Source organism: Marmota monax, unplaced genomic scaffold (assembly GCF_021218885.2).
Source record: "Marmota monax isolate L192 unplaced genomic scaffold, Marmota_monax_Labrador192_F-V1.1 WCK01_AAM20220418_F8-fsc00082, whole genome shotgun sequence".
Taxonomy (NCBI): Eukaryota; Metazoa; Chordata; class Mammalia; order Rodentia; family Sciuridae; genus Marmota; species Marmota monax.
The window spans coordinates 2,792,613-2,804,230 of NW_026695207.1; the positions used below are offsets into that span (position 1 = coordinate 2,792,613).

General features: G+C 43.6%; 1 protein-coding gene across 1 annotated transcript in view; it reads right to left on the reverse strand.

Annotated features, from left to right (window-relative positions):
• Positions 1-10,631, reverse strand: part of Adcy2 (adenylate cyclase 2) — a 377,019-nt gene extending 366,388 nt beyond the window's left edge. Inside the window, exon 1 of the mRNA XM_046430364.1 lies at positions 10,410-10,631. Within this exon, the coding sequence (XP_046286320.1) occupies positions 10,410-10,631 (222 nt within the window). The remainder of the gene's footprint in view (positions 1-10,409) is intronic.
• Positions 10,632-11,618: the final 987 nt, after the last annotated feature.

An 11,618-nucleotide genomic window follows, 5' to 3' on the forward strand; every position in this document is an offset into this window, starting at 1 on the left:
CCTGGTAAATGAGGGAAGAATGCAGTCCAGTGACCTGTCATCCCACCCAAGTACCATGCCTTACAGCTGCCAACTGGCTGCACATGCAAATGAAAGCCATTTTAGGAGATCTAGCTATGAACCAACCTGCCAACCAACCACACAAATATGAGCTAGAACAGCACCAAACAGCTGGGCATTCTTCAGTAAGACATAAGAGCTCACCCACAAAACCCTGAGATAAATAAGAGTAGTTATTCTTATCTGTTAACTTCTGGGGTGGTTTGTTACACAGCACAAACTAACTGATAATCCTGTGGACGTTTGGAATGGCTTATATGAAGCAGTACAGCAAAATGTACTTTCCACATAGGTGTGACCACCTCCTGTCCCACATGCTGCTGGCCCTTTTCTCCCCAAGTACCATTCTGTATTTCCTTCTATTGAACCTGGAGATACTCAACAAAGAGCATGGTGTAATTAGTTTACTTTGGCTTCAGGGACAGGATCATAAAAATGTCAAGCATGTCTACCTTGTTCTTTTAGGATGATCACTGTTGGAACTCAGCTACCATACTCTGAGGAAGTCACGTAATCATTTGGAAGGGCCATTACAGGTGTTTCAGCCAACAGTCCCAGATGACTATCAGCTCCTGGCCAGCACTGACCCCTAGACAGTGGTCAATTGTGCTTAAAGTTGTGCTTCCCCCAACTTTAAGCCTCTGCACAGAATGGCTGCTCTGGCCATGCCTGACCAAACTGAAGATTAAAGATGAAAATAAATGACTTCGTTGTTTAAAGTTTTCTAGGGGTTTTTAATACAACAAAATATAAAGGAACACTTAATCTGGCCCAGAGAAAAAGACATCACTTCATATGTAAGATGTTAATTGTCAGCAGTAAAACCTTGTAGCACTCTTCTCCACCTCCTCTCATCCTGAATCCCCAGTGATGGCCTTGAGGTCCCCTGCTGACTCACACTTAGTGTGTGTGTGTGTAAGTCATACTCATTGTGTGAAGCCACAAAGATTTTGGAATTTTGTGTTTTCTTAGCATGATCTTCAGTATATTCTGACCAAAGTAACAGAAAGTCATAAAGATAATGGGAAGTAACAAAATACATAACAGAATAAACTAAGACAAACATTAGTTCCAAAGATGAAGCACTGTAGAACCTCAAAGTGAGAATGCTGTCATCAAATGCTTGCCATCACGTTTGAGAATTTGGATGAATTACAACATTCCTGAAAAACATATTAATGACACTGACCAAAGAAACCAAATACTAAGTAGTCTGTTACTACCAAAGATACGGAAACAGAAATTTTAAAATCTCCCTACAGGAAAAAGCAAGAAGCCCTTGCCTTTCTAGGCAAATTACATCAACTCTTTCCAACATGGTGAAAACTTCTTTTAAAAAAACCAAAAGGGAAAATATACTCCCTAACTTATTTTATAAGACTAGAAAAAAATCTATTTTAAAAAAGAAATAACAGGCTGATAAAGGAAATTTTCAAATCTATTGCAGCCAAAGAATATCCGCAAAAATCTTAAATAAAATATTAACACATTACCCACAAGCTTTCATGAGATATCATGAAAACTGAATTTGTCACAGGAATATAAAAAGTTGCTTAATGTTAGAGAAATCTATAATTTCAATTCAGTACACTGACAAATTAAAAACTCCCCCCAAAGCACATGGTTATCTCCACTTGGTAAAAGTCGATACTTTCTTTCTTTCTTTCTTTTGGTAGATTAGAATACAAGGAAATCTCAGAGGATACCTACAAAAACTCTCAACAACATCATTCTTAATGGATAAACTGTGAATGAATTCCCCTTAAAAGCAGGAAAGAGCCCCAGGGACCCCAGGCACCAATTCTGTCAATATTATAATACCAGCATAATAAAACAACAAAAAGAAATCAAAGGCTTTGCTTTTAGAAAAGATTAAATATAACTCATCATTTGTCAATGGTATGACAGTCCACGTGGGGCACCTGGAAGACCCTGTGATTCAGTTCCGCACATAATAAACAGGATGTGCTTTTTTTTTTAAGGTTATATTACAGTTTAATTGTTTATCAAGGGTTTTCTATTTTTTCCATTTTCTTTTTTTTTATTATTAGTTGTTCAAAACATTACATAGCTCTTGACATATCATATTTCATACATTTGATTCAAGTGGGTTGAACCATCGTAAGCTAGGGACTGTCTATCATTTGTTATATGTATAATGATAAAATGAATACAAAGAAGAGAAAAAGTAATAAAAAAGCAATTTCCATATGAAGTTTACATCTGAAGAGAGATAGCAGAATGGAATGGGTGGAACATGTAGACAGAAATATGTACCTGGAGGTATATATTTGTTGGTATTCTATCCAACTAGGTTTATTTATTTATAAATAAATAAGTGAGCCAAATATAGAGCAAGGAGGATTATGCTCAAGAATCCAACGCTAATCAAATTAATCAAATGATTAATCCATTCTGTGTACCTGACGTCCAATTCCAAAGAACATGGACATTACGTGTTTGAATTAACTGCAGGTCAGTGATGGGGACATTCGCCGTTAGGATCAGCACCTCTGGGAGCTGTGGTAACCTCTCTTCATCATACAGTTCATTCCTGCCCCTGTTTTCTTTTGTAATTTAAAAAAAAAAAAAACATTAATAGATTTAATTAGTTTTAGTCATGGACTTTTCCAAGGTTTTCTTTTCCATACGATGACTCCAGATCCATAATAGCTTAAAATCTTTTTTTTTTCCTTTTATTCTTTATATAGTTTTTAAAATAATACAGGGCACTAAAACACATACACATATACAATAACTCAGGCTGTGAGTAAGGCTTAGGAATAAAAGCCAGTGCCTCCGAGCTCTGGCTTGCCCTAGCTGCAGCGTCCTGACATCATGACGTCTGAGGGACGGAGAGGAACACTGAAGAGAGAGGTCAGGATTTCTCCTTCTAAGCCCTGCAGTCAGGGCTCCTCCTGCTGCTCCGCCATCTTCTCCATCAGGAACCTTCTGTGGGCAGTGACCCTTGTGGCGTGATCTCCCTCAGAATTCTCTCAGACAATAACCACCTTCTTGAGAAATCTTCAGAATTTCAAAGTTCTGAAAGAACTATTGTTTTTCAGGTCTGCACCCCCAAATTCAATAAATTATTCACTCACCGTATTTCAGTTACCCTGATAACTGAAAATCCCCACTTCAATCCTGACTTTTTCAAACATGACTTGATTGGACTCAGATGCTGGTGTCCCTAGCAGCCAAGACGTGGGGGGCGGGGGGAGGCTCATGAACCCCCACCCCCGCCCACAGAGGTGTTCTGAAACTGGCTCAGAACTGGCTGGCCCAGGTTCTCAGGGGCTCCCTCACCTGCAGAGGCCCAGGTAAAGAAGGGAACAAGAGGAAGTGTTTGCAACACTGCCAGAAAGAAACGGCTGGACTGATGGAAACTTCCTCCAAACCTCCTCCCGCCCCCTTCCTTGTGCCTTTTATTTTACTGCATTATTCTTATACAAAGCGACGCTGAAGGAGCACAGGCTTCATCTTGTCAACTTCACTGCACACACAAGGTAGCTCTGTGACCCACCTTCCTCCTCCCAGAGGTGGCCAGAGTCAACAGTGGGTGTCTATTTCCTAATCTGAAGCTATGCAGTCACACCACAAATATCACCTTACTCCTGAGTAATTTTATATAAACTCATCCAAAGCCAACAAAACTGAAAAGGATGTTAGGCGGTAGGAATGCCAATGTGGCAAGAATTTTGGTGCTCCAAAATCTATGCTCGCCAGGCGCAGTGACGCACATCTGTAATCCTAGCGGCTCAGGAGGCTGAGGCAGGAGGATCGCGAGTTCAAAGCCAGACTCAGCAAAAGAGAGGCACTAAGTAACTCAGTGAGATCCTGTCTCTAAATAAAATACAAAATAGGGCTGGGTATGTGGCTCAGTGGCCTAGTCCTTCTGAGTTCAATTCCGGTACACTCCCCCCACCCCCCTAAAAAAATGTATGTTTCTCCTATCTCTGCTTTTTTTTTTTTTAATAACTCAAAGTTACATGTAAAACATTTATTACATAATTAAAACTCTGAGCACACATTTTGTTTCCATTTGTCTATAAGAGCCCTTGATGAGGACATCCCCTCTGTGGTCTAGATACAATAACAGAGACTTACATTTGTTTGGGATATAATATGTTCCCAGTGTTACACTAAATGCTCATATGGTCTATCATACTTACTGCTCAACAAAGCTCCGGGAGAACCTAGTTGTTATTCATTTCATTTCATGAGAGTAATTGAGAATAGAAGAGTTAATTTAACTTGTCAGAAATGTGTAATAAGAGGCAACATCGCGGCCAAGAGCCAGGTCTACCAGCAACACTGTGATTTCCACCGGTGGGCTACAGGAGGGAGATGCAGCTGGTGAGGAAAACGTAGCAACATGGTGCAGGATGCCTACATCAATTAAGCACCTGTTACATTCTTAGCGTTTTGTTAAATACAGGGGATGCCAAGTTGCTTCCTGGAAGAGTCAGCAATTAGTTGAAGAGTGAAAATGAACCCAAAGAACGGATCTGAACTTCAGATGACAGGAATGTGGAGATGAACTCCTCTGAATAGTTTGTGAGTTTTGCAGGCCTCGGAGGTAGAAATCAACAGAGGGAGGAATGCTCAGAAAAAGAAGGAGGCAACCAGGAGCCAGCACCCTCCCAACTAAGAGAGCTTGAATTTGAACATGCAGCACCGAGAGTCACAGGTGGAGGCACACACAGGGTCCAAAATGGTAGACCACCCCAGAGGGGCAAACTGTAGTTTAAGATAACACATCAGTGTATCAGCGATGACATACAGGTAAAGTGCCAATCAGGGTGATGCCAATCATAGTGCCTTCCCCAGAAGGTGCTCAGGAAATATTCAGTGAGGGAAGGAATGGCTCCAGTTCAACAGACCAATGCCAAGTTGTAGAATGGATGCATATACCAAAGGATTGAGCCCAAAGACCTCACAGGGGTTCTCCCATGACTAACAATCACTGATGGAATACATAATTAGCACAACCATCAAATCTTAACAGAGTAATATCAGCTCTAACAGGGTCTCCCAGTTTTCAGTGGAATGTATGATTCCAAATATCAGTAAGAATCACACTTAACAGGAATGGGTATAGCATCCTAACCATCTATGTCAGGGACTTCTCAACAAAAGCAAACCACAATGGATGCTCTGCTTAATGGGGCAGATGTTGATGATATTTAGCATAATAAAAATAAATGGTTCTACCAATTCAATCCAAAGAGTCAACCATGAAGAACATCTCTACCCAAATATCTTCATCACTGAAAGAGAGAAAAAATGAAATGCAACTCTGTTACACAGAATGAAGATTGAGGATTTTCACATAAGGAGGAATTTCCACAAAGACGGCCATTGTAACCAGACAAGAACTGGGAATCCAGATCTCCAATGCTTTCCAGAGAAGTTACTCAGGAAAAAGCCAATGCCCTGTGACCTGGCCCCGACTACGCAGCTGCATGACCCATGCTTTCTGGGCCTCAGTTTCCCCATCTGTAGAACTCCAGCCCTAAAGCAATATGGCTACAGCCTTCTTTCATGGTAACAAGGAAAATGCCATCAGCTAACAGACATTGGGGCTCCTTCTGTGTCTAAGGACTTTCTTGCATGTACTAACTTGGATCATCGCCTTATGAAGCAGGTGCCATTTCATTTTACAAACAAGGAAACGGGAATTAAACAAGTTGCCCAAGGTCCAAGAAGTGGAAACACAGAAAGGGACAAAGCCAGAATTCCAACATAGATAGATGCTCTTAACCACTACAGCCTACAGTGTTTTCACAACAGGGAAGGCAAGTTGAATTTAATCATGCATTTTTTTTTTCTTTTTCTTAAAAAAAAAAAAAATGTTTCAGGTACTGAGGATCAAATCCAAGTGGTCTACCACTGAGTTGCCTCTCTAGTCTTCAGCATGTATTTTAATATCAAGAGGATGCCTCCAGTTTCTTTGAGATTTTTTTTTTTTGCTACTCCTATAAATTGCAACCACCTTTCCTGCAGAAAATTACAGTTTTTCCCTGGTTTTTGTTTATGCCACAGGTAAATTATAACTGAAATGACTTAGTGGATTACTGGTTGCAAATTACTAACACCTGCGGATCAATATTCTCCTGCATGTATAGAAATGAACAAAAAGATGTATCTTTAGCCACCTTTGCTCCAATACCTAGGAACATGCTCTGTTCTTTTCCACTCCCAGGATTTGAGGCTCAAGAAAGAAAGCACAGAACTTCCTAATCCGTAGGGGAGATCTGGGGTGTACCTATGTGCCTTCCCAATCTTCAACCTTTCAAGAAAAGGGTGTCTTCCATCCACTAGGGGCACTGAAAGATTGAAATAATAAAGCTTGCTTCCACTTATCAAATGATAGGGTCCGTTTGTTTATTTTGGGAAATAATATTATTTATTAGTAGTAAAATACTGTCTGACTTTTATCTTTGTATGAAGGATGAGATAAGAGTCAGATATATTTACCCTTAGCAAAAAACACCTAATGCTGGAAAATTGATTGATAATGAAAAGTACTTATGGTTCCGTTCTTAAAAGCCAGCTCACTCCATCAGCATAAAAAAGGTGTCACATTCCCAGTCCTGCATAGTATACCTACTTTTATTTAATAAAAGTGCCAGCCTTTATTTCATGATAATGTTAAATCAATAATAAAAATGATTTTATTGAAGTAACTGACATAAAATTTATGGGAAGAAACAGTTCTATTCAAATTGAGATATTGACTATTCCTAATCATAAACTTTACCCAAACAAATCTGGCTGCAACCAGCTGGTATTCTGACAAACTAAAAAATGGATATCAACCTTTCCTAACAATGACAGGCAAGTTTTGAGAAAAGCTGGCTGATTTGAGACATCATAAATGAGATAATTTTGTTCTAAAAAGGAGTTCTTGTGCATTCACAGATGAGAACCAGATCTCAAAAACAACATGAGACGATAGATGTATGACTTGGTGTGGTCTCACTAGTTCTAAGTTTTCTGGTTTAGGGGTCAAGCTTATTTTGCTCTTCCCACCAGACTCTCCTGTGCCTGACACTTGATAGGCACTCAATAAATGGATGTAGAAAAAAATCTAAATCAGACTTTAAACCAAAACTTTCCATGCAAAGCAAAGAAAATATTATTAACTAGAATGTGAAAATTTAATATTCATCATCCTGTCTTCTATTCATTTTGTTTCCTGTATTTGGATAATTATTAATAAGTATAGACTAAAATGAATTTTTGTAGATTTTTATGTGGAAAATAATGAACTACGCAAGATTGCAAAGTTTTAATTCAGGTTTTATTTTTACAGAATAGTAAAACTACTCTGAGGATCACTTTAACTTCATAGTCAATAAAGCAGAATCATGGATTAACTAGAGATTGAAATGAAATGAAGTCATTTTTTGAACAATTTCAACTAGAAAAAAAAAAATAAGGAAAATCAAAACAAAGCTTGCTTCCCACCCCCTTTTAATATATATTTCAAATCCCTTCATACAAAGGCAATTACCTATAGTAAAAAAATCTCTATGTACTTGGGATATGCTAAAATCATCCTGTAATCCAAATGTTCTAGGAGACCAGGAAGGTGCATTAAGAAAACTGCCAGACTTTCTCTACTACAAGAACTGATGAAAATCTAATGGAAATGAAAACCAGGCAGATTCAGGGGAAGGAAGGAATCCGTCCAAGATTTCAGGGAGCAAAAATAGATCTGCTTCACTCCTGAATTACATGAGAGCCCAGCTATTCCAGCAAAGTGCTCCAAGGTAGGAAACCCGGCAGGGCCCAAAGCAGCCACAGTACTTCCACCCCAAAGTCAGACCTTTCAGAAGCCAACCTCTGCTCATTCAGGGACACGAACTCATCCCCACCCATGTACACGCAGCTCTAAAGTAGCACCACTCCATCTTCAATGTTCCTACCACCAGCTCTCTTTGACTATCCAGAGGGAGAATGTCTTTTGAAAAGTAGAGCTGCTGGCTATGCTATTACTAAAAACAAAATGGAAACGAGCTATTGAGAGCTCAGAATTATCCCAGTGCTTTCTACAGTGCAATTTTGTAAGACAGCACCTATGTCTCCCAGACACTACCCATTTCAAACAGCCCTGCAGCCACGTCTCCATCTGAAAAGAGCCTACCACATCCAGTCAATCCAGTCACCCTCTATGGGAACATTTCCACACAGCTCATCACTGCTAAGGATTTACACAGTAGGTATGAGACCGTGGACGCGTATAGCAGAAAGCAGGTTCCATCCCACTGTCCATCCCCCTGGGTGACAGACATGCCATGGGGAATGCCCACTCTGTGCTTCAAGTGATTCAGCAAAGAAGGAGTGGAAATGATGGCTATCAAAGAATAATAAAGAGGCCGTGGATAAAGTTTTAAAAGGATACTATGCCACATTTGCGCCAAGCCAATCAGAACATAAAGGAAGTTTTTAAAGAAACACAAATATGAAGAACAAAGACAGTTCAGAGAAAGGTGCTTTAAACCCCACTTCACTAAATATCTCACGGACCCATCCAAGAACATCTATATCAATGAGGTTTAAGAATTAAAGTGTTCTATCATAGAAAACAAAGTAATGTGCACAGTGAACATGAACTTCGCACTTGTCTAACTGTATTAATGGTACTATAAATAGGCCATCACCTGCTGCTCCTTCTTTCCATTTAGAAAAGAACAAGCCAGAACAGTTAGAATTACAGGCTCAGGAGAATCACAAGCACAAATGCCCTGGCAGAATAGATTTCCAAAGGAAAAGTCGTTCATGTTTTCTTCCCCGCAAGTAGAGGAACAAAAAGAACATGTCTTTAGAGACTGCTTGCCCAATGAGACTGGACAGAAATCTCTCTCCAACTCCTTTTTATCCTAAAAGCAGTAAAGAGTGACAGAGATGCTCTTCCAGGATGTTCAAGGCTGGTCCCAGGTGAGGGTGTGGGGCGTCTCTCTATCCACAGTAGACTACAGGAAGCAGGAGGGGCTCTTTCTCCACACATTACATACAAAGACCACTTTCTGACCTGTGACGTCATAGCCTCCTACACTGGATTTGCTCTTCTTATCTCTGGAACTCACTATGAATACAGCAACCATTGAGTAGTATAGAGAAAGAAGAAACTAATATATATATATATATATATATATATATATATATATATATATATAAAACATGATGGTTACATTCTTCCCATGCATAATATGTGAGCACCATCTGGCTTAGGATACCCAAAACAAATTATCAAATACCAGAGACAGCTATTTTGAGCATTTAGTCAAATATAAGCAAGATCCACTTCTTTGCTCCTGGAGGTAAATAAATATGAGCATATATTTGCACTCTAAGATCAAAATTTATCATTCAAGTGGAGGCATGACCAGCACAACCACGAATAAAAAAAAAAAAAAATCCCGAATAATCGAAGGCTTGCACACAATCTGCACACGCATACCATGGGCAGTGCAAAACTTTGAACCACACACTCAGGAGAGATCAGTAACAGGAAGTTACCGCCATCTACAGATTTCCTCTCACTGTTTAAGGGAGTGTGCCAAGGATTTCTGTTGAAAAATAAAAACTGGCAAAATTGGCATTAGCTGTTGAGCTGCATTATGCTCCTAGTGATGAAATGGACTTTAATAACCTGCACGAAACTGTAGATACGTTGACTACCCCTCCAGAAATTAAAAAAAAAAAAAAAGCGAGGGTCCGTCTGAAATGCTGCTTCATTGACATCTCCTAAGATGTGAAATGTGCAACCGCTCAACACTCCATCACTTTCTGTCTCTGGGCTAAACAGAAACAGATTTAAAGGCAAAGGTGTGCAATCGTATCTTGTCATATCTTTTTGCATTTCTCTTGCCATTAGCTAGCTACTTTCCCAAGGCAGGCTTTTGAAAACGTGAAAAATGCCCAGACCTTACTGAAACCCCAGCTCAGGGGCTGTCAGTGGACTGGAATGGAAGCAAGAGCGGACGCTCCAAGAAGCCCGAGGGCTGATTCTGTGGAGACCTATTTGAGCGGATGTTGCAGGCAGCGGCCGGGGAGCAGAGCGCAGAGGAGTTTGCCAGCGGGTGCGCAGAGATGTAAAATCCACACGCTCTGCCCGTCCACCTGGCGAACACCCTGTCAACTTTATTTTGGGCAAAGAAAGCCTTCCAAGGAAACTTTTCCCCTGCCCGCAACCCTGCTCCAACCAGGCCGGCCGCGGGCCGGCAGGCGGAGCAGCCAGCAGCCGGCCAAGCGCAGATCCCGGCGGGACGTGGTCGCGGGCTAGGTCCTTCCTGGGGACCGGGAACGCGCGGGGCCAAAGCAGCGGGGAGGCCACTCACCAGCCCGAGCGCGAAGAAGACAGCCAGCAGGGCGAGGCAGGCGCCCATGACGATGAGCAGCAGGAAGACGATCAGCGGGTGCTGCTGGCTCATGCAGTAGTAGGACTCGTACAGCCAGTCCCGGGACCGCTGCAGCCCGTCGCCGCCGCCCGCCGCCGCCGCCGCCGCCGCCTCGGCGCGGTCCCGCAGGTAGCGGCGGCGCCGCATCGCCTCCTGCCACATCGGGGCGGCTCGCGGGGCGCCCGCCGTGCGCGCCCAGCCGGGGCAGCGCCTCTAGCCGCGGCCGCCCGCGTCCCACCCCCGCGCCGCCTCGGCCGGCCGCTGCCAGCACCCGGAGCTGCGCGCAGGGGCCTCCGGCGCAGGCGGAGCTCGGCGCCCCAGGCTGGGCGCGCTGACGCGCGGGCGGGGGCCGGGCGGCGGCCTCAGGGCAGCTCCAGGCGCCGCCGCCGCCACCGCGCGGGAGGGGGCGGGTGCGACAGGGGCCCCTCGGCCCGCCTCTCCCCACCCGGCACGGCGCAGCCGGCCTCCGCGCAGAGGCGGCGCCGGCCCGCACCCACCACCGCCCCCCGACGGCCAGGCTGCGCGCGGGCGGAGGCTAGGGGCTGGCGTCGGGCGGGGGAGGGGGCACCGCTGCCCCCCGCCCCAGGTCGCCCTCTCCTTCTGCCCTCCCACACTCCGCCACAAGGTCGTCTGCCCTTCTCTCTCCTATAACACAGAACAGCTTGGGCGGAGTGCGGCTCCAGCCTCCTCTCCAGTAACTCAGAGCACAACGGGTGTGGGGAGGGGCACCCTCTGTACCCAAACCTCCCACCTGGCTGAGATTACTGCGGTGGTTCCAACTTCCTCTCCACTATCTCAAAGGGCAGCGGGGACCCACACTGCCAAGCTTCATTCCCCCACCTCTTAATGGGCTGAATTATGGGGGTTGCTCTCATAACCTCTCCACTGTCTCAGAGCACAGAGGCCGCCCATCATTTAGCAGCCCCTTAGCGGGACAGCGGGGGACTTCCTCCTTTTCACACTCTGGAGAGCAAGAAGGGGTCTCTCATCCTCCCCGCAGTAAGTGAGATGTCCTCTCCTTACCATCAGCATTTGACTCTCAAGTTCCTGTCCTCTCCATTGCCTCAGAGGGCAGGGGTCTTCTTGGTTGTGACTCGCGCCCTTAACAGAGAACTCCCAAACATGTGAGCAAGGAGGGAAACGCACAAT